At 32.1% G+C, this 20,142-nt stretch overlaps 1 protein-coding gene across 4 annotated transcripts in view; it reads right to left on the bottom strand.

Annotated features, from left to right (window-relative positions):
* Positions 1-2,022: 2,022 nt before the first annotated feature.
* LOC148620810 (protrudin-like) overlaps positions 2,023-20,142 on the bottom strand; it is a 30,830-nt gene continuing 12,710 nt past the window's right edge. The window contains exons 12-14 of one of the 4 annotated variants that reach the window (XR_015920961.1): positions 19,613-19,852; positions 7,749-7,851; positions 2,023-2,284 (exon numbers count right to left, since the gene is read on the bottom strand). Coding sequence is in view for 2 of the 4 variants with exons in the window: in XM_088574628.1 (XP_088430754.1) it covers positions 19,758-19,852 (95 nt within the window). In the remaining 2 variants the exon portion in view is untranslated. Of the gene's footprint in view, positions 2,285-7,341; positions 7,852-10,102; positions 19,853-20,142 lie in introns of those variants that run through there. The other 3 variants (XR_015920960.1, XM_088574629.1, XM_088574628.1) reach the window with 3 other exon arrangements.

Genomic DNA, 20,142 nt, shown 5'->3' with positions numbered 1-20,142 from the left:
ATTTTGATTACTCTTTTAATCGCTCTACGCCGTCCGTCCGTCCGGTTATCTTTTACTCTTAGAAGTTCATACTGTGTATTTATAACTTTGAAAGTATTCGCACTTTGCGCATTGTTTATATGTGCTTACGCTAAAATGTACACCCCATCACCTATATTTTTAATGCATATTCAATGCATTAAAGCAGATGGGAATAATCTTTTTTTAACTTAACAGACCCTTTTGTGCTAACTGTGGGATTCTCGATGAGCATTTGTGTGGCATGCTCAGTGTACACTTCCGCGAAGAAAATTCTTTTGTTCTACGGAAATGTATTTTGAGTAAGCTCATCAACCTAACACAAAAGGGTCTGTTGAAAGCTATGTAAAACTATGGTTAGAAAAAAAAACAACCTAAAATTAAAATGGAGAGATCAAGAACCAAACGCATTTGTTTACTTCCGTTTTAAAATACGGTCCATCGACGCTGCACTCCTATAAAAGAAATAAATAACTTTTTTTGGAAAAATAAAAACAAACAAACAAAATGAAACAAACACAAGAGACATAATTATAATACTATTAATACAAGGAAATGAAATGAAGTTAAAGTACTTAAATTTAGAATTATAACAAGATTAATGAAGTTATAACAAACAGGATCAAACTATTTAATCGAACACGCCCTTCCGGAGGTCTCCTAAAAGTCATGGTCAAGTATATAGGCTAAGAAAGAAGTGCTTTTACGTATATATTTGAACTTGAAATATCCACGTAGAGAAATTTCATCCATAAATCAGCGATGAAATGTACTCGAAAAAGTATTAAGTCGGAGGGTTTGTTTGTTCTCAGTTATTTGCAGTTCATTATTAGGTTTATAAACCCTTTTATCCGTGTCATAAAGTTTATTTATCGATCGCTTACGTGAAATTGCACTTAGTTGAAACAAAATAAATTTTGCCATTACCGAATCGGCTTTTAACTCTTTTTGTGATTTTACGTACATTTCGATTTGAACATGCATATTTTAACTTGTGCTAAATGACTCTTAATGTTAATTGAAAAAGATCTGAAAAAAATGTAATTGGAAGTAACACTTCTGATGTTTAATTTGTCAAGAAAAAATTGTTTTTAGTTTATATTTCACTTTAGAGCTGTCTAAATTTATACTTATTGTTAAAGTACTACTCCACAAAAGAATCAGGAAAAACAATGAAAATTGGCACATGTAATAAATACACGACTCACTCGGTCAAAAACCTTTCATTAATGAAAGTTAAGTGATCGTTCAGGTTGTATAAATGTTTTGTTTTGTTTTTGTTTGTTTGTTTATTTGGTGCTTTTTAATTTATTTTTTTTCATGGCGAGATACTACCAAATTGGAAAAAAAAAATATCTTGTGTTTTGTCGGATCGCTTGTTTAACACAGAAACAAAATGTATAAAAAAAAATAAGAAAGCAACTTAGAAGATAATGGGACTCCAGCCATTCGGTTTAAAACAAGTTCCGTTATGTATGTTCATGTGGGTCATTTAGCCAAGTTAAAACGTGTGTCTAAATTGAAATGTACGCAAAATCACAAAAAGAGTTCAAAAGCCGATTCGGTAACAAAACTTCTCCACATAATGATCAGGCAAATTAATGAAAAGTCACACATCAATAGACACAAATATCAGGCACACAGGTATATTTATATCTCGAATATAAGTGAATTTTTGGCCTTTTTTGTGGAATAAGAAGATTTGCTTGAAATAAATTCTACATGATACAAAGACTCATTTTCTCTCGCCAGTTCTTTTTACATTACATCAATTCAAAAATTAAATTTTAAATGCAAGTTTCAATAGCTAAAGCCTATAGTAAACAGACACAGACATATTTGAGGGCATAGATGGTACTCGCACTCCCCAAAACATATTTGACTCAACCTCAGCACTATCAATGGGGTTTGAGGGACCGAAGAAGGATTCAGTCGGGTTTTCGACTCCACCTTTGCTTCATCAACATGCTTTGAATGAGTTAAGGTTGACTCAATCAGGGATTTTTACTTCACCTTTGCTTCATCAACAGGCTTGGGAGGACCGAGGTTGACTAAGACAATGTTTTGACTCCACCTATGCTCCATCAAAGGGCTTTGAGGGGATCGAAGGCTGACTCAGTCGGAGTTTGACTTCACGTTTGCTCCATCAACGGGCTTTGTTCATCAAGTGGGCGAAGGTTGACTCAGTCGGGTTTTGACTCCATCTTTGCTCCCTCAACAGAATTTGAGGGAGTGAATGCAGAACCCTGACTTTGGAGGTTTGTTCCTAAAGTAGAAATGTAAACTACAAATAGATGTTTAGGAAAGTTTGAGTAGTGTACTTTAATTTTTTATGAGCAACTCGGCGGGGGTTTCTAGAAAAGCAGAGGACGCTTACCCTACCGGTGCACCTGGTTCATGCTCCCAGTTTTTAGAAGAGTCCGAGTTGCTCATTTAGTTTTGTTACTTTGTATGTATTATTTTGGTTATTTTATGTTCTTTGTTGTGTCTGTCTGTTTTCAATGTCTGGTCTTTGTCCCTGGATTACATTCTTTTGATTTTTCACTAGAATCTTGGTTCCCTTGATTATTCTTTCATTACAAAGGTCATATAATAACCAAGAATTTCCGTCAAAAACGTTTCGTCTCGCTATTATTTCAGTGATCCCCACCCATTATAATCCGTACATAGTGACAAAGCATGACAGCAAACAAAACGTCGAAATAAACAACAACAAAAAAACGGGTATAATTTTCTTTTAATAATCAAGTACAAAAAAATCCATCACTCTTTCCGTAATTCGTTTTTTTTCATACTTCGGATTATAGACTCTATGTGTCAGGTTTTACGCCTACATCATTTTAAAATGCCGAACTCTTCACTCACTAAACAGTATGTATTTAAGCCTGACATCATCAAATCGTGAAGATAGGTGTTTATTTATGTCTTTGATAAAGATATTTTTGGAAACCTTTTTTTAAATGATACAAGGTTATAACAACATGATTTTTATGTCTGATTTCTCTTGGTGATTATTTCTGTCGAAGTGATGAGACCTTGAACAGATGTAGTCATCAGCATGCTGCAAAGACTGATATAATAGCTTTTTTATCTTGTCAATAGAGGGCCTGAATTTTTGTTGCTAGGCAACAAGTGGGTACTTAAGTTCTTCTGCATGCACTTTTTTTGCTACGCGATAACAAGTTTCTTTTTGTTGCTAGGTAACAGTACGTACATGCGTACGGTAAGTGTGAAATGGACCTGATATGTCGGCTGCAGCAGTCAAATCCCGAACGCAACCTATGCTTGTGTTAGGGATATTGTTTTGTGACTGGCAGGGGTCTGCTTTATAAAGCAGTGTGTTTATTTGTTGGTATGAAACAGCCGAGAAGCTCAACTTCCAACGAGATATTAGTCCACCTCAGCAATACTATTGGTCATGGCTAAAAAAAATGTGCCACACGGGCATACGAATACACTGACACTGACCGAACAGTAAGTGAACAAGATGGCGAAGGATAACACTCATATAATGAAACAATACATTGTGCAGGATTCATTTGAGATTACACACACACAACTGTCACGGTAATTAGATAATCCGAAAAAAAAAACAGACAAAAACAATACAAAAATTTAAAAATACAAAATGAGCAAAGCACAAAAACAAATCAAGCATACAACTATTACATTGATGATTATTCTAGAGGTTCTTTAACCAATAGAAACTACTCAGCCGCTTTTGCCCGTCCTCCCTATTGACGGTTTTGAGTCCACATTCGCTCCCAAACGAAGATGGACGATGCTTTTGCTTTTCCGCCTAAGTAGTTCCGACTGCATTAGCAACAACAACCGGGTTTCTGTTTATCTACAGCAAGATGATAAAATCATGTTATTAATATATAGGCTAATTATGTAGATAAATGTTCATGTAAAACCACTTCTGATTGTCATTTCTCAAAAAAGATGCGCCAAATGATCGAATTTGATTGCAAAGTAAGTAGCTATTATAAGAGTATTATTCTTGCATTCTCAGTGTGAGAATAACTTCATCGTTTCAAGGTCTCGTTATAGCAACATTTCAACAAAATATATCAGCATGATCTAGAAATCTCTAACATGAAATCATGTTATAACAAGTTCATATCTTGCTTGTGGTCTTCTGATTTATCTTTCACCGTCCCTGTGGTTGAATCTGGCCGTGGGTGGTTAATTATTGGTGTCGGTTTTTATTTGCCTCCTAAAATTCGTCCGTTTCCGGTTTTGTTGTAGTAATGAAAGATGGTTGTATAGTTACTTTATTTTTTATATATGGGCCAGGTGCACCGGTTGGGTAAACGTCTTCTGCTTTTCTAGAAACCCCCGTCGAGTTGCTTTGAAAAAGTCCGTGGTAGATGAAAGGAAAACCATGACACGTTGAACAAATCAGTTTTCATGCCAGCGCAGATGGATACACCGTAACGATCCACGAGTTCATGATGACGACCATAAAACTTATGTATACTTTAGTGATGATTTCAAACTTGTAGCAACATAACCCTGTTCCAGAAGCCTATTTGTTAGAATTCTAGCGCGATACAAAAAGTCTGCGTAGTTTCGGCAAGCTCTGGCATAATTAGTTTCAAGATTCAAATCCTTGTACAGCGAAATCTGTCTACAACAAACCGTGACCATTCAAGGACCTGCCTTAGCCAGGTCGACACGTTTAAAAGTATCTATTTCTCAATCAAAATGTATTTAATTCCTTTGTAAACCAAGGCGTCTTTCAGCCCTGGTCACAACAAAGTTGGTCATACTACTGATCTTTGTTTTATGTTGAAAATATGAATGATTGATTGCTGGGGTTTTACACCCGAGCAGCAATATTTCAGCAATAGTCAGTCGATGAACATGAGACGGGTGATAAAATGAACATGAAATGACGATGAAATGATCAACGAGATTGGACACAAGGATAATGGAGTCGACAAATTTTGATTGCCACTGGCAATAAGGAGAGGTGGGTATGGTCGGGCAATTTAGCCTCATGTGGCGGAGCCCAATGGTTCCTACTCCGATAGAATACCGTGCAAGGAACGTAGCATATTTCCCAACACGTTGCACCACTATGGTTTGCGGTTAGCTTTTCCGTATCATGGCCTGACAACCCCAGCATGAAACATGCAAGGGGTACCCTATTCCACCACCTGGAGCACACAACCCAGTTGCTCTGTGAGCAGGGCACCCTAGCCCAGGGCCAGGGTGCTGAGCACTATTAGTCGCCTCTTATGACAAGCTAAGCGCTGCTGCAGGCATATTCTTTTGACATCCGGACCCGCATGGGGCGGTTGAAAGTATGAGTGTCAACTTCAGTGGCGGATCCAGAGGGGGTGCAGGGGGTGGCACCCACTTTTTATTTGAACATTTGTCATTTTAATTTGTAAAATTGACAAAAATGGAAAATAATGTCCTAAAAACCCCTACTTTTTTAGGAACCTCAGCTGGGACCCCTCCTTTTCAAACTATCTGGAACCGGCCATGAACTTTATTCATGTACATGCAGATACAACAAAGTGATAACTCTTCTAAGCTGATCTTTGTCTGCTTTAATGTGTCTGGATGGGCTTAAAAATCTAAAGTTTCAACAATTTTTAGTTTCTCCAGTAAATATAGTTACAAGTAAATAACACATACATGGTCCCCGCATTGGAAAATCTATTTTCAATTGAATTTTACAAAGTTTGCAAATTATGATACAGATGTCTGTATATTTCAATGAAAGTTATACCGGATCATAAACTGTTCATAAACTTGATGATTAGTGTAGTGGAGAAAAATGAATTTAAATAATTATGATTTTCGAGCAATATATCTTGCAAAATAAAACCAAATCCGTATGTTTTCTGTATACAGTCTAATTAAAATTACACCTTGTGTACTTTTTTATTTTTTTTTGTACGAGAAAACAAATAAAAATCGGAGGGGTTAATTTTGATAAGACTGTCTGTAAATAAACAAACAAATTTCAACACGGTAAACTATTCCAATTGAAAGCAGTGACGGATTAAGTTACACAAAAATGTAAAATCTATTTAACTTTTGAACTTTCCGGTGTAATGTAACATCGACAGATATTCGTATGATATGAACTGTTATCTCGTTGCCTGTAAGTAATTTCATTATTTCTGATAAAGTTTGATTGACAGTGTTTCTTGCTATCTTAGCTTTGGGTTTGAAGTTATACGATTTTACGTTATCGAGATGCGGTTTCGAAAAACTTGAAATGAATGTGCTATTAATTTCGCTGAACTGTTATTTAGTGAGAGTTTTACTCTGTCCCTGTCAATTTTAAGTGAAAACGCGCTTTAATTGCTGGGTGATCAAGAGTACCGGAACTCAGCTCTGTGAATTAAACACACTGACGTACTTCTATGAACAACCGATCGTACTTGACGCAAGCTAAATTATAGCAATTATCAGTAAATCTAAAATCTTAGATATCATTGGCAGAGATAGATGTGTAATTGATCACTTCTCGGTTTCCCTTTGATGTACGGTAAGAGAGGTGTAAATTCGTTTATTTACTAGAATAGAACCGTGTATATATAGTTTTGATTACATTTCTCCCCATTTCAGGCAACTGTTCCTGTCTTTCATTTCGTAATAGATGTTTTAATCTGTTCAACAATGCATTGTTTCTTTTAAACAGCATTGTGTACTTTTGAAATTTCTCTTCACAGTTGTCATGAAGTACATTTTCCAATCTGTCTTACATTCGGTTGTTTTCCTTCATGTTTTGAAATCTTTTTTCTAACTCAGAAGCATTTTAATAAATTGCCGAAACATACCATGCAAGTAATTTTCTGGAGAGTTCGGGTTGTGGATATAATACATATAGTAGCTTTTCGCTCAACCTAAAGAACATCCTCTCGCAGAACTTGAAAGGAGCTGATTGAGCAAATCGGGGAGAGCAAGTATATTTCTTGGATAAAAGTAGCTATGTTCAAACATGTAAACCCAATTTATGTAATTGACACACTTGTGCTAACTGTAGGATAGTCGACGAACATGCGTAGAGCATGCTCAATATACACTTCCGCGAGGAAAATTTTTTTGTTCTACCCAAGCCCTACTTCGCGGAAGTGTACATTGAGCATGATCACCAACTTACCACAAAAGGGTCTATTTTAAATACTTGAACTGCTTCTAATCTCGCGATAGTGCACTACAACTTCAGTTACATGGAAAACGCAGCGTCATGTAAATAGCCTGTTATTCCGTGTTTAAGTGTTTATGTTATTTACCTTAAATGGACAAGTAGGCAATCGTTTCTGAGAAAAATGAAATAGCGCATTTGTATAAAATGTTTTGATTACTTTATTTCGTGTTGAAATTCATTTTGAGCTCAGATTCAAAAAAGCATGTGATAGTTTTAACAGAACGAACAGAAAAAAAAATGTTATTTTTCATGTACACATCCAGGTAAAAATTAAGCAGGTGGGGACATACCTAAAATCTTGTGGAAACGCATCAAGTACAAACCAGAAAAAAAGGATCTGTTTGTGTGTGTGTTTTATTCAATTTTGTAATTGAAATGTTGTGTTTTTAAATATATGAAATACAAATGGTGGGAAAACGTTGATGTCTGTGCATTCCAACCGATTTTCGAATGACCAAAACTTCAAAATTAAATTGCATGCAGATTGTTTCTGTGGTGTACTATATGCATTTCTGCAATAAAATAATAATCAAACTTTGTTTAAAAAAATCACCGTTGTTATTGGGTCTGCTTGGTTATTACATCGCCGTTATTATTGGGTCTGCTTGATTATTACATCACCGTCATTATTGGGTCTGCTTGACTCTTACAATGACCTGTAATTACATGTAGGAAGGCAGGACTACAATCTGTACTGTAAATTACACTAAGATTCGGAGAAAGATATTGTAAAGGGATCTCGCCAAAATTAACAAGACATCAGATCTAATGTATTGTAGTGGGTTTTCAATTTCTTTTGTTAAACCTCTCCAATTTCACATACGTTTGTTGTTGATAATTGACAGGTGAACAAAACACTTCCTTATTTTCAGCAGATATTAATACAATTGTATTAAGTTCTTTTCTCTCATTGTATATTTAGTGATATAACTTTGGATGTAATTTGTAACAGTATTCTTTTTCAAATGAAACATTCTTCCCGAAACGTCTAGAGTATCAGGTTAAAGTACAAACGTATACATGTATTTCGGCAATTTTTACATGCAATACCCAAGCGAACAAAAGTGTGATTTGGTTGGTCTGTTATTGAACCATGGGGGTTTATAGTCTACTGTAAAAATCTTGGTTGAACGTATAACTACAACCAGCTAAACAATCAAAACGGTCTTGAAGTCTGTCTTTAACAGAAAACTTGACTAAATCGCTGGTGCGGAACCAGGATTTTAGGTTATGGGTGTAACAATCAAAACGGTCTTGAAGTCTGTCTTTAACAGAAAACTTGACTAAATCGCTGGTGCGGAACCAGGATTTTAGGTTATGGGTGTAACAATCAAAACGGTCTTGAAGCCTGTCTTTAACAGAAAACTTGACTAAATCGCTGGTGCGGAACCAGGATTTTAGGTTATGGGTGTAACAATCAAAACGGTCTTGAAGCCTGTCTTTAACAGAAAACTTGACTAAATCGCTGGTGCGGAACCAGGATTTTAGGTTATGGGTGTAACAATCAAAACGGTCTTGAAGCCTGTCTTTAACAGAAAACTTGACTAAATCGCTGGTGCGGAACCAGGATTTTAGGTTATGGGTGTAACAATCAAAACGGTCTGGAAGCCTGTCTTTAACAGAAAACTTGACTAAATCGCTGGTGCGGAACCAGGATTTTAGGTTATGGGTGTAACAATCAAAACGGTCTTGAAGTCTGTCTTTAACAGAAAACTTGACTAAATCGCAGGTGCGGAACCAGGATTTTAGGGTATGGGTGTAACAATCAAAACGGTCTTGAAGTCTGTCTTTAACAGAAAACTTGACTAAATCGCTGGTGCGGAACCAGGATTTTAGGTTATGGGTGTAACAATCAAAACGGTCTTGAAGCCTGTCTTTAACTGTAAACTTGACTAAATCGCAGGTGCGGATCCAGGATTATAGATTATGGGTGTAAATATAATAAAAGTGAAGAAAATCTGGCATGGGGATAGGATTTATGAAAAATCAAGATTTCATGCAAAAAATACTTCCCCATTTTAGGGGTGCGTACGCCCAGCTTGCATCTCCTTGGATATATGCCTTAATCGTATCTTCAAATAAATTTCAATACAATTTAACTTAAGTCAACGGAATATACCTGCCTAAAGTGAACAAATCATCGAGGCTTATTAAAAATTGGGTAAAATATTGGTTTGTCCGTACATCTATTTCAAAAAATCCATTTCAACGTAAGAAAGTGCTACTCAATCTACATAATCATATCTTCAGCATTACACGGACCAACACAACAAAATATAAATGGCACCATAATAGATCTGATACTAAGTAGAACAACATCTGAAGAGCATTATGACAAAGGACAGCAGACAAAACACGTGACCTCAGTTTAAATCGACCTTTGACCTCTAACAGAGCTTTACATTAAAAAGAAAAAAATGAAATATGTTTTACTATAATAATCACAGTTCAGAGATACCAAATACAATGTTTACCTTTTCTCTCCACCAATCTCTGCTAAACAACCCTGAAGAAAGAGAGGACTGGGCCGTAACCCTTGACAAGCAATGATGCTCCCATTCAAAGGGTAGTTAATTTCACTGATTCAAATAAAAGCTGTTTTTACTGGAGTTATATAGTTAAAATGTATGAAATGCTTGTTTAAGGCCCCCTTTTGCCTCTATTTCTAAAACTGTTGGGGCCATAACCCCTAAAATCAATATCAACCTTCTGCTTGTGGTTTGGTTCCTTGTTGCAAAATTTTATAAAGATCAACCCACTAACACATTATCGCTTGAAAACCAAGTGTCTATACTTGACAATGACGCTGGCAATGAAAAAGATGACAATGCCATACTACAATGCCACTGCAAATTTTGTGTGGTCTTACAAAAATCTGTCAATAAGTAACTTCATACAGATTTACAATTTAGCCTTAAACCATACTTCAAATTTTTATTTCTGAAAATATCTATGGTAAAGATTTCTAGAACAACACAATTATATAGAGAATCCATTCAAAGAAGCACATATATATAGCTATCATACAACCATAATCACTTCACAGGCACTTGGGTCCAGGATGTTTTTTATATCATTATTCATTCCACCCCCCCCCCCAAAAAAAAAAAAAAAAAAAATTAAAAATCATCGATTTTAACGATTATTAGCAATTTATGAATTAATAACATGATTAATTTTCAATTTTTTTAGAGAAAAAATATTAAATTAAAAAAAAATCCTGGACCCAAGTGCCTGAATAAATAACTCAATAAAGAAAATATCCAAGAAAAAAATCAGTATGTAAAATAAGAATTAGTCTTAATGAAATATCATACAAATAATGAAATAAGACTTCATGGGGCATAGAAATACAGAATAATGGCATTTTCAAGTTAAAACAGGAAGCATGATTGAGGCAGATGCTGTTATCCTGAAAAAAATCTTATTCTAAAAAATGAAAACGCTGAACATATTTTCTTGATATCTGATCTTGTTTTTTGAGATTTAGAACTTCTATCAGAATAAAAATCTTGTTAACTTTATCTGCTGTGTCATACCAAACATAAAGTTAGTCTTATATTCAACAGGGGAGATAATCATGCAAAAAATTGAATATTAGATAAGATTTAAGTTACACCTGTATATATTATTCATATCGTTATAAATGTTGAAATCTTGGAATCAGTTAGCGTTTAACTCATACCCCTGAAACTTTCGTTAAATTTTCTAGTGAAAAGAAACTTAACCAGATAGTCATGAATATATTCACAAACGGTGTGAATAATTTTTTACCTCAAATTTATGTTCTAAAAAAGAGTGAAGTGCATTATTGAATGGGTGCCTTTTGTGGGTAATGGTCTATGTCAAAAATACACCTAGCACAAGATCATGGACCTGAGCCGCACTCACATACTTAATCCAAAATGGATGTTGGAACTTTTAACTAGGATACACAACTCATATGATGACAAGATTACATAACAAATAAACAGAACAATATCTTAATCTTCATTGATCATCAAATCTAGACATGATCAAAATAGAAAAGTTTATTACTGTACATTATGTAATTTTCAAATACAATTTAAAATCAATCTTTCCTAAGAATGTCTAAAACTACTTTCTTAAAAAAAGATAAGTTTTCTTTCACCATGGTGATGTTTAGTTTTCAGTTTACCTTGTGTCTTGTAAAATAGATGCCAAAACAAACAAATAAACAAAAATACAAAAAAAATAACATACTAAATAAAATGCAATGCTAGTAGCTTTTACATATGAAACATATTCATAAACTATATATAGATTAACATCTTTGAAACTTGAATGACTGACAAAACATTAATTTGACTTCAAGTTAATGATTAACTTCTTTCCTTTACACATAATTTATACACACTCTAAACAACTAATACCTTTTTGTACAAATTTTGCACAGAAAAACACATTACTGTCATTGTAAAGTAAAACCTGTCTAAACTGAACCCAATTAGGACTTCAAAATTGGTTGGGTTTAGATAGGAGTTTGGTTAACAAAAGTTCAAAATGCATCTAAAACTGAGATAAAATGATTTTTAAAAGAATCTGGTTTAGACAGGTTTTTGGATTTTAAGGGTTTGGTTTTTACAGGTTTCACTGTAGTTTCTTATTTCATTGTAGTGAAACCTGTGTAAACCAAACATCTTATAAAGTCCAGTCATCAGTTTCATTACATAATGAACCTGCAAAAACCAAACACCTACCTAAACCAAACAAAACCTTATGTCCAAACAGGGTTTGGTTAAGACAGGTTTCATTGTAATAAATAAATATGGATGTACACTTACAGGCTAAGGGCAAAAATAATAATAGTCTTGTTTCCTGCTACTGGCAAGATAAAAAAAAATAGGGTTGGTTGGTAGGGTAATTATTTTATTTTTCAAAAACAGTTTACATTGAATAAAAGAGGGAATAACCTAGAAATTAACAACGCTTGAGTCAAAATGACCATAGAATGTTGAGGGTAGGCATAAAAAAAATAAAGTAGGTATGGTAGCAGGAAACCCACATATAGTTTTTTGCCTACCTAAGTAACAGCTACCTGTATGAAATGAACAGGTAATACAGATATGGAATGGGGATATATATACATGTATATACAGAACTGTGGAATGAGGTTACAAAGGACATGAGATAAAGAGATTCATGAACCTAAAATACTGAAAATGCATGATGCAAAACACACTAAAACCTGCTGTGGAGCGTTTTTAAGTTATATGTTCAATTCTATTTCATAATTTTCCTCCTTTAATCTGACATTTTTTCTTATGTAAAAATATTCGTACATTATTTTGAAATACTCACAAAATTTATAGATGTTAGTATATGTGAAATGACGAAATCTGGCATTTAGTTCAAATTCTAAGTGATATGTAAATGACTAGGAAATTTAATTTATAACATAAAATCTTAAACATGATTAATCTTACATTAATATTTTTAAGATATATCTTAATTAAATTAACTTAATTTAATATTTGTCATATATTTTTCATGAAAATAACTTACATCAATATTTGTGATATATTACTTATTATCTTTTAAAATAACATAAATTGTATTTTAAGGTAAAGTTTTATATGAAGCTAGACGGCTATAAAGTAAGCAAGCAATTTAACTTTAGCCCTATATTTTCAATTGAGCAATATACTTTTACAGACCAGTGCAGTTTTATTTTTTAAGATTATAATTTGGATATTACCTTGATAAACACATGATTAATATGATTAGTCATATCTGAACACTGCATGACTAGCGTGACGTGACTAGTTCCAGAGTATACTAACAGAGTGATATCTTATAGGCTTAAAGATCTTGAAGAAAAATTGAGAAGAAATATGATTGTTGAGATTTTAAAAAAGTTTGTGAGACATTAATTTGGAGATGTAAATCTTATATTTTTAGCATGTAACATTATATAGACTTTTAGTCCCTGATATAAGTGGACTGTTCTGCTCTCATTAGGTTTCAGCAATCTAAAACTACTAGTTTATGAAGAGAAAGCTGATTTCATTAAAAAACACCAAGCTCAACTCAATGAATTAAGTATAGTTCTGCCTAAAAACCAGGCAGGTGGTGATATTATCTTATTTCAAGATAATCAATGAAACTGTTCAAATACATTTTTTAGATCCTAAAACAACTCAACTTGGGTCTGCTATATGTCATGAAAACAATTCTTGACTGATTAAAATGTAAAAATTCTGGCAGGAAATTTTCCCATACTTTTTTGTAGACAAACGTAACCAAATTTGACATGTTAAAAGGAATTTCATGTATAAACCAGGCAGTGGGTGGCACATGACAAATTTTGTTTTCAAAAATTTTCACCCATTTCATATCACAAAGGCATCTTTATCAAAATTGAAAGTTGGTTATGGATTAACTGCAACAATAAAAAAGAAATAAATTACATAGAAAGCATTGAAATTAATTAAAAAAAAGAGGGATTTACTCTTTTAATTTGAGCAAAATTTTGTTGCTTTGTTAGGGAACTTTAAAATCATTTTCTGAGCCACCCATTTCCAATTCAAAATGAAATTTGTACTTTTTGACATACATATGATATATACATTACAACATTTCATTGGAACAAAAAAATCAGAGGGATAAAGTTTACACTACGCCACTCATATTATAGGACTTTTCAATGGTCAGCCTCTTTAAAATATCCAGTGGGCAACTGTCATTTGCACTTTTATTTTCGAATACAGTCCTACTGAAGAATTTCCCATAGAAAATATTTGGGATTAAGAAACACATGAATCCCATAAGCTTATGCCCAGTTTTTTGGCAGAGCCGCACTTAGTTACTAGTAGCTGATGTATTATTTAAATTAGAGTGATTTTATTGTATCACTTCATATAATTGATAGAAAATAAAACCAAAATGGATTGTAAAATCTAAGGATTTCATAGCTGGGTATTTTCCTTTCCTGGAAAAAAAATCCAAGGGAGGTTAAATGTTGTATGATAGTGGTCAAAATAAGGCCACACAAATGAGTTTCTTTGTTTCCCTGCAAATTTTGTAATACATATAATGAAAACAATTTTATTGTAAACTATTTCCAAGTATCTACCTATAGCTACCATATCAACATACAAGATCAAGATTTCTTTATCATTCCTGCCTAGAAAAATTAAAAAGAGCTGTTTGAACCAAAGAATTAGCCATTAAATCAATGTTTATGGTTTTTGTCTTGACTGGAGGAGTCGACTTCAACAACCCATCAAAACAAATCATAATTTCTTTACTCCCACATACACAATAGATAAGAATGTCAAACCTCATTTCTTCAATGGCAGAATAACAACATTTAAAGACTCCCTTCAGTCATGACAGGAGTATTTAAGTAGCTGTCTTTGTAAGAATCATGCAAAATCTGAAAAATGTGATACATCCCAAAAAAGGCTACATATTTTTATTTTTGTAATTAAGTTGTTTTATGGGCCTATACTATGAAATGTGTAATTATTCATTCAAATCTGCCTGCTCTTAGGAGATAATCAACATTGAAAATACAGTAGATTCTATTGTATTTGAGCGCCATTTACAGAGTTATCTCCCTTAATTTTGAAATCTACAGTGCATTCTATATAATTTTATCTCCTAAGAGCACAGGTTTTATGAAAAACCACATGTATACTTCTGTTTACTATAACATTTCAAACAAAAAATTAAAAATAAAAATATGTAGGCTTTTTACCCATGAATCACATTTTGCATGATCCTTAGCTGGAGTGCTACTTAATTCCCTAACACAAGTAAATCAAACTCTTTCTATTTTATGCTGATTCAGACATTTTTGTGTGTAATAAATCAATAAATAATTCTTACATACAAATGAACTATAAGGAGAAATCTTTAATCAATTGAAATAGGCAATAAATCCCTTACATGGCAGTAAAAACAATTAGTTTTAAAATACATGCCTAACAAAGATGTTGTACAAAAAAATCTTTTCTCATTCAATTTTTTTTTTACAATTTTATGGTACTTGTATCTACCTTGAACAAACATTTAAAATCAAAATGGGGAAATAATAAATGCATTATGACACTTTAGAACTGAAGGTGTATAATAAATACATGTATAAATAATGTGGGCAGATTTTATGTCAAGCTTCACTAACGGACAAAGTTGATGCCTTTAAATGCATTTAAAACATTTTTAATAACTGTAAATTTTCAAATTATTGCAAGTAATAACTGCAGCATTGCAATTGCAATAATTGAAAAATACAATTTTACAACAGCAAAAATATTGTAATCACATATGTATAAAAACATGGGTAAGAATATTTAAATGCTGAAATGCTCAAATTTATGAAAGTCATATGTTGACTGATATTGCATAACTTAAATAACTAAAATTACATTGTGTAAAGATTGAATGCACATCATAATTTCTAAATTTAAATACATAAAATTATTCAATTATGGTAATATGGTAACAAAACATGAATGTCATTTCAAAAGAGATAGAGTTATTACTAAGTTTTAGCATTCTTAGAGATTCAACACCCTAATACACATGAAAAGAAAACAAAAAAAATCAACCTGTTCAATTCTATAAAACCTAATGAAAAACAAAAAAAAAACTTGAACACAAACCTATAAAACCCAACACCAAGAACAAAATCATTGTCATTAAAACTCTTTGGATTCACTGGGATTCTGGGTAATATCTGCATTTCCTGTTGTTGGAACTAATTTGTGCAACGAGTCATTAAAGGATTGTTAATTGATCCAAATAGTATATTTTTAAAGAAATAACGGCCCATCAATTCAATTTTTTTCAGTGAATCATACCAAGTAATAATTACTGCAATAAATAATAGTAAATACATCCTTTGTAAAAAATAGTTGCACAAATTAGTTTGCAAGCAATACATTGGGGAAAAAAGAGTAGATTTGTAGAATATAAAAAAAACATCATAAATCTAAAAATCTTCATGACACCATAAAAAAAATTTAATTCTAAAATTTTCAATATACAACTTGGTATTTTCTTTCATTAGTCAATAGTAAAAAAACTGTTACATGACATTTGAAAGAAATTTCAATTCCAAAACTTTCAATTTACAACTTGTTATTTTCCTTTAAATAGCTGTAAGTAAAAAATTGAAACAAAGTAAGCATGTAATGTGTTTAAAAACTACAACACTAATTATATTGTCAAAACTGGACATTTTTATCATGTTTTCAACTACATGTATACATAATCATGGCTTCTCCAACTAAACTGCATTTTTTTTGTCATGTCTAAATATTGTCATTGAAATCTTTAAAAAAAATTCTGTCATGATTTCTAAATTCACAACTGATCTATAAATGTTTTGTTTAAACTTTCGTCTTCCAATAATGGGTAAAATCCATGGTACAATTTAACATTGAAAACTCATATACTGAAAACGTAAAATAAAATCTACCTCAAGCCAAAAAAAACAAACAAACAGCATGATGTTAATTTCCAAGTAAATGAAATTTTCTGTTCCAAATAATACTTAAAAGCTTATCACAGAAACAAAAGTAATGCACTTTCCCTTGCTACATATATTTTTGTTTATATACAAATATCTATTTACATAAAATTGCACTTCAACCATGGCAAAATGTTTCAATATCAACAAAAAATCAATTCAAGTATTGGAATGCACTTCTGTTAACCAATTTATTTTCACATACACTGATATTTAAATTCTTGCACCTTAAGGAGGTAGACCTAAGATAAAGGACACAACTTTTCCAAATCATTGAAATGTTTGTATTCAGGCTCTTTATATCAATCTCATGTAAGCATCAAAGTAACTAGGATTGATTTCATCCTTTTTCAAATGAAAGCTTGATAGGCTTTGGTGAAATTGAATATGATTCCCTAGGTCTACCTCCTGAAGACATCATCTCAATTTATGTGGCTATTTAATAATGTGTTTAAAAAATGTTCTCCTCCCATTCTAAGCCGGTGATTAAAAATGCATGTGCCTTTTTATCCAATGTAATTTAATCATCACTTGGTGGTTAAAAAGGCATGTGCATTTTCAACCACCAGGTGGTGATTAAATTACATTTTTCAAGTTTCTAAATATTTTATGGGAGAAAATGATTCTCCATCAGCCTATTCTTTATTTAAATTATTTCTCCACTCTCTATGGTAAAATTATGATTCTACATTGCTCGTTATAGCTCGCATATTGGAAATCCTAATTTTACCACCATTAAAAAAATTTAAACCACTCATTACCAAAGAAGAATTTATATACAAAGAGATTTCTTCATTGTAAAGTATTTTACACATTTTTTTGTAATGCTTGAAAATTAGCAAATAATAAAATACTCACGTAAAAAATTGGCTGACTGTACAAAGCAAAAACTTAAATTGAATAAAACAAAAACAAAAAGATTAGTTTAAAATTCATATATTAAAAATTTGACACCCTGTGGGCATCAATCAAAAAATAAATGCAAAATTAAAGAAACTGCAGAGATAGCACATACATGTATTGTATGTAACATTTGTAATTTCAATGATTTTTTTATGCATTCCTTTCAAGAAAATTAAACAGGCCTCTTTCGTCTACAGAGAAAAATCTATTTCAATACTTGAAATGCTTTCACTATGGCTTAAAAATCTATTAAAATAGCAGATAAAGAGAAATTAAAATGCTAAAAATTTCAGATTTTCTACACATATAAATGCTATAAAAAAATCAAGAATACAAATACAAATTTGTTAATAAGAACAATAAACTACAAGAATATATATATACAAACATTGTCAAAGGGAATTTAACTTTAATATGGCCATTCCAACGGAGTTAAGAATTGTGGTTTTATAACAGGAATTTGGTCATTGGTTCCTTTTAGTGTGTACTTTTACAGAAAAGCAGTGATATTGGGTAGATAACAACACTAAACACACATAAAAATATCTTCATTGGCTTGTGAGGGTACAAAGGTCGATTTCACAAAGTCATAAGTGTATTATAACTTTGAAGAGATGATGTCATAGCAGGAAACCACAATGTAATGTATCATATGACAAATTTTGCACTAAAATTTTTGTGAAACCAACTATAGGTATTTTGAATATCTAGTCACAGTGGGATTTTGAATTCAGTGACTGGCAGTATTCTTAAATAACCTTGTTCAATTTCTGACATTTTACTTTCTTGTTCAGATTTTCAAATCAATTCAAAACCTTTTCTCATTTATGTAACAATATCACTCGCTGAAGGGTGAAATGACAACATCCATCATAATAATGTTATGTATAGCAAATTAAAAATTAATCAATTAAAAATGCATTAATTGTTAATAGTAAATAAAAAGGCCAAAAAAAAAATAGTTGCTTAAAATGCAATAAAATCCAAATGCAAGCATGAAAAATCTTTCAAATATTAATAAAACAGAAAAAAACCCCAAAAAAACAAAAAATTATGACATCTAGTATCAACCATACAATGAAACCTGTGAAAACAAAACCTTGAAAATCCAGTAACGTGTGTAAACCAGACACTTTCTAAAGTCTCTTTAAAATGTATTTTGAACCTTGGTAAACTGAACACCTGTCTAAATCAAACCAATTCTAAAAAGGGGTTCAATTTAGACAGGTCTCACTGTCAAAATAAAATCATGACTTAAAACATAATATGCTAAGGGAGAGTTTTACCATCCAGATTTCCACATTTCTTACTTTTTTATGAGTCGGTGGTAATAGAAGTTTGATTTTTTCTTCAGAAAAAGATTTCAGCTAGAGTTCAGTAGCAGTCTTTTTCAGAATCATGCAAATTCTGAAATATGTGAAAAACCCCACAAAAAGCCATTTTAATTTTTGTTATCAAGTTGTTTATTGGTCTATATGATGATATGTATAATCATTCTTTCCAATCTGTATGTTCTTAGATAATTCACACCAAATATCCAATAGTTTCTAGTGTAATTTTCAGTGTCATTTACAGACCTCCCTTAATTTTTGAACTCTTTAGTCTTTATATCTCCTATGAACAGGGGTTATATAAAAAGTCACAATATATTAATTCTTGGTTAACTTTTAAGATTTTGAACATAACATCAAAAATGAAAATATACATGTTACATGATTCTTAGTTGGAGTGCTACTAAAGTATATGCAGTCTTTTTCTAAAAGTTTGCTTAACCAACAGCAGTGCTTCTTAAAAATTGGTTCTGACCAGTATAAATTTTGAATTTTTTACATTGTGGAAAAAAATACTAGTTAGTAAAATGTCTGGTAAAATTCACAACACCATAGAAATGCAACCCTTATTTCTAACTTGTATTTCATATTAAAAACTTCAAAAAAAAAGAGAATCAAAACTAAGTAAAATCAATTGAAAATGTTCAACACTTTCAATTTACCATACAGTCATGAAAAACTCACTAATCTATCTTCCTTGTCACATCCTCTTCATAAATCCTTTTTAGCTAGAATGGTACATTCTTTGATTGAAGTTTGAAGTGTAGACAACCTACCAAACATCTAAATGACACTTCAGAAACAGCTGACAACTTTTAAGATGACAACACTAACTTTTCTTGTCCCTTGTTTTTTCATCTGGTTTTGTAAGATTTTTATGGCATACATTACACACAAGAACTGTTTCAGTTTGGGCACTCGGAGCTGAAACAATAACAGGTTCTGATTGATCATTTAAAGTATTTCAATTTCAAAATTTGTGCCATAATCAATCATTGTTATTCACATGTGTAGGTGCTTGTAACGTATTTGAAAAAAATCCTATTAATTTCTTTTTCAATGTCAGTAATTACAATTCAAAACTTACCATATCATTTTTAATTCAGTGGAAACAGTCACCCTTTTTTAAAATTTTACAAATCAAAAGAGAGGAAAAAGTCCTTATATCAGCATTCTATACAAAATTAACCTATGACCTAAGAATCACTCAGGAT

The sequence above is a fragment of the Perna viridis genome, chromosome 3 (assembly GCF_037379345.1).
Source record: "Perna viridis isolate PV_CMFRI_1.1 ecotype Kerala chromosome 3, ASM3737934v1, whole genome shotgun sequence".
In the NCBI taxonomy this organism is placed as follows: Eukaryota; Metazoa; Mollusca; class Bivalvia; order Mytilida; family Mytilidae; genus Perna; species Perna viridis.
This window is presented reverse-complemented; position numbering and strand designations above follow the sequence as displayed.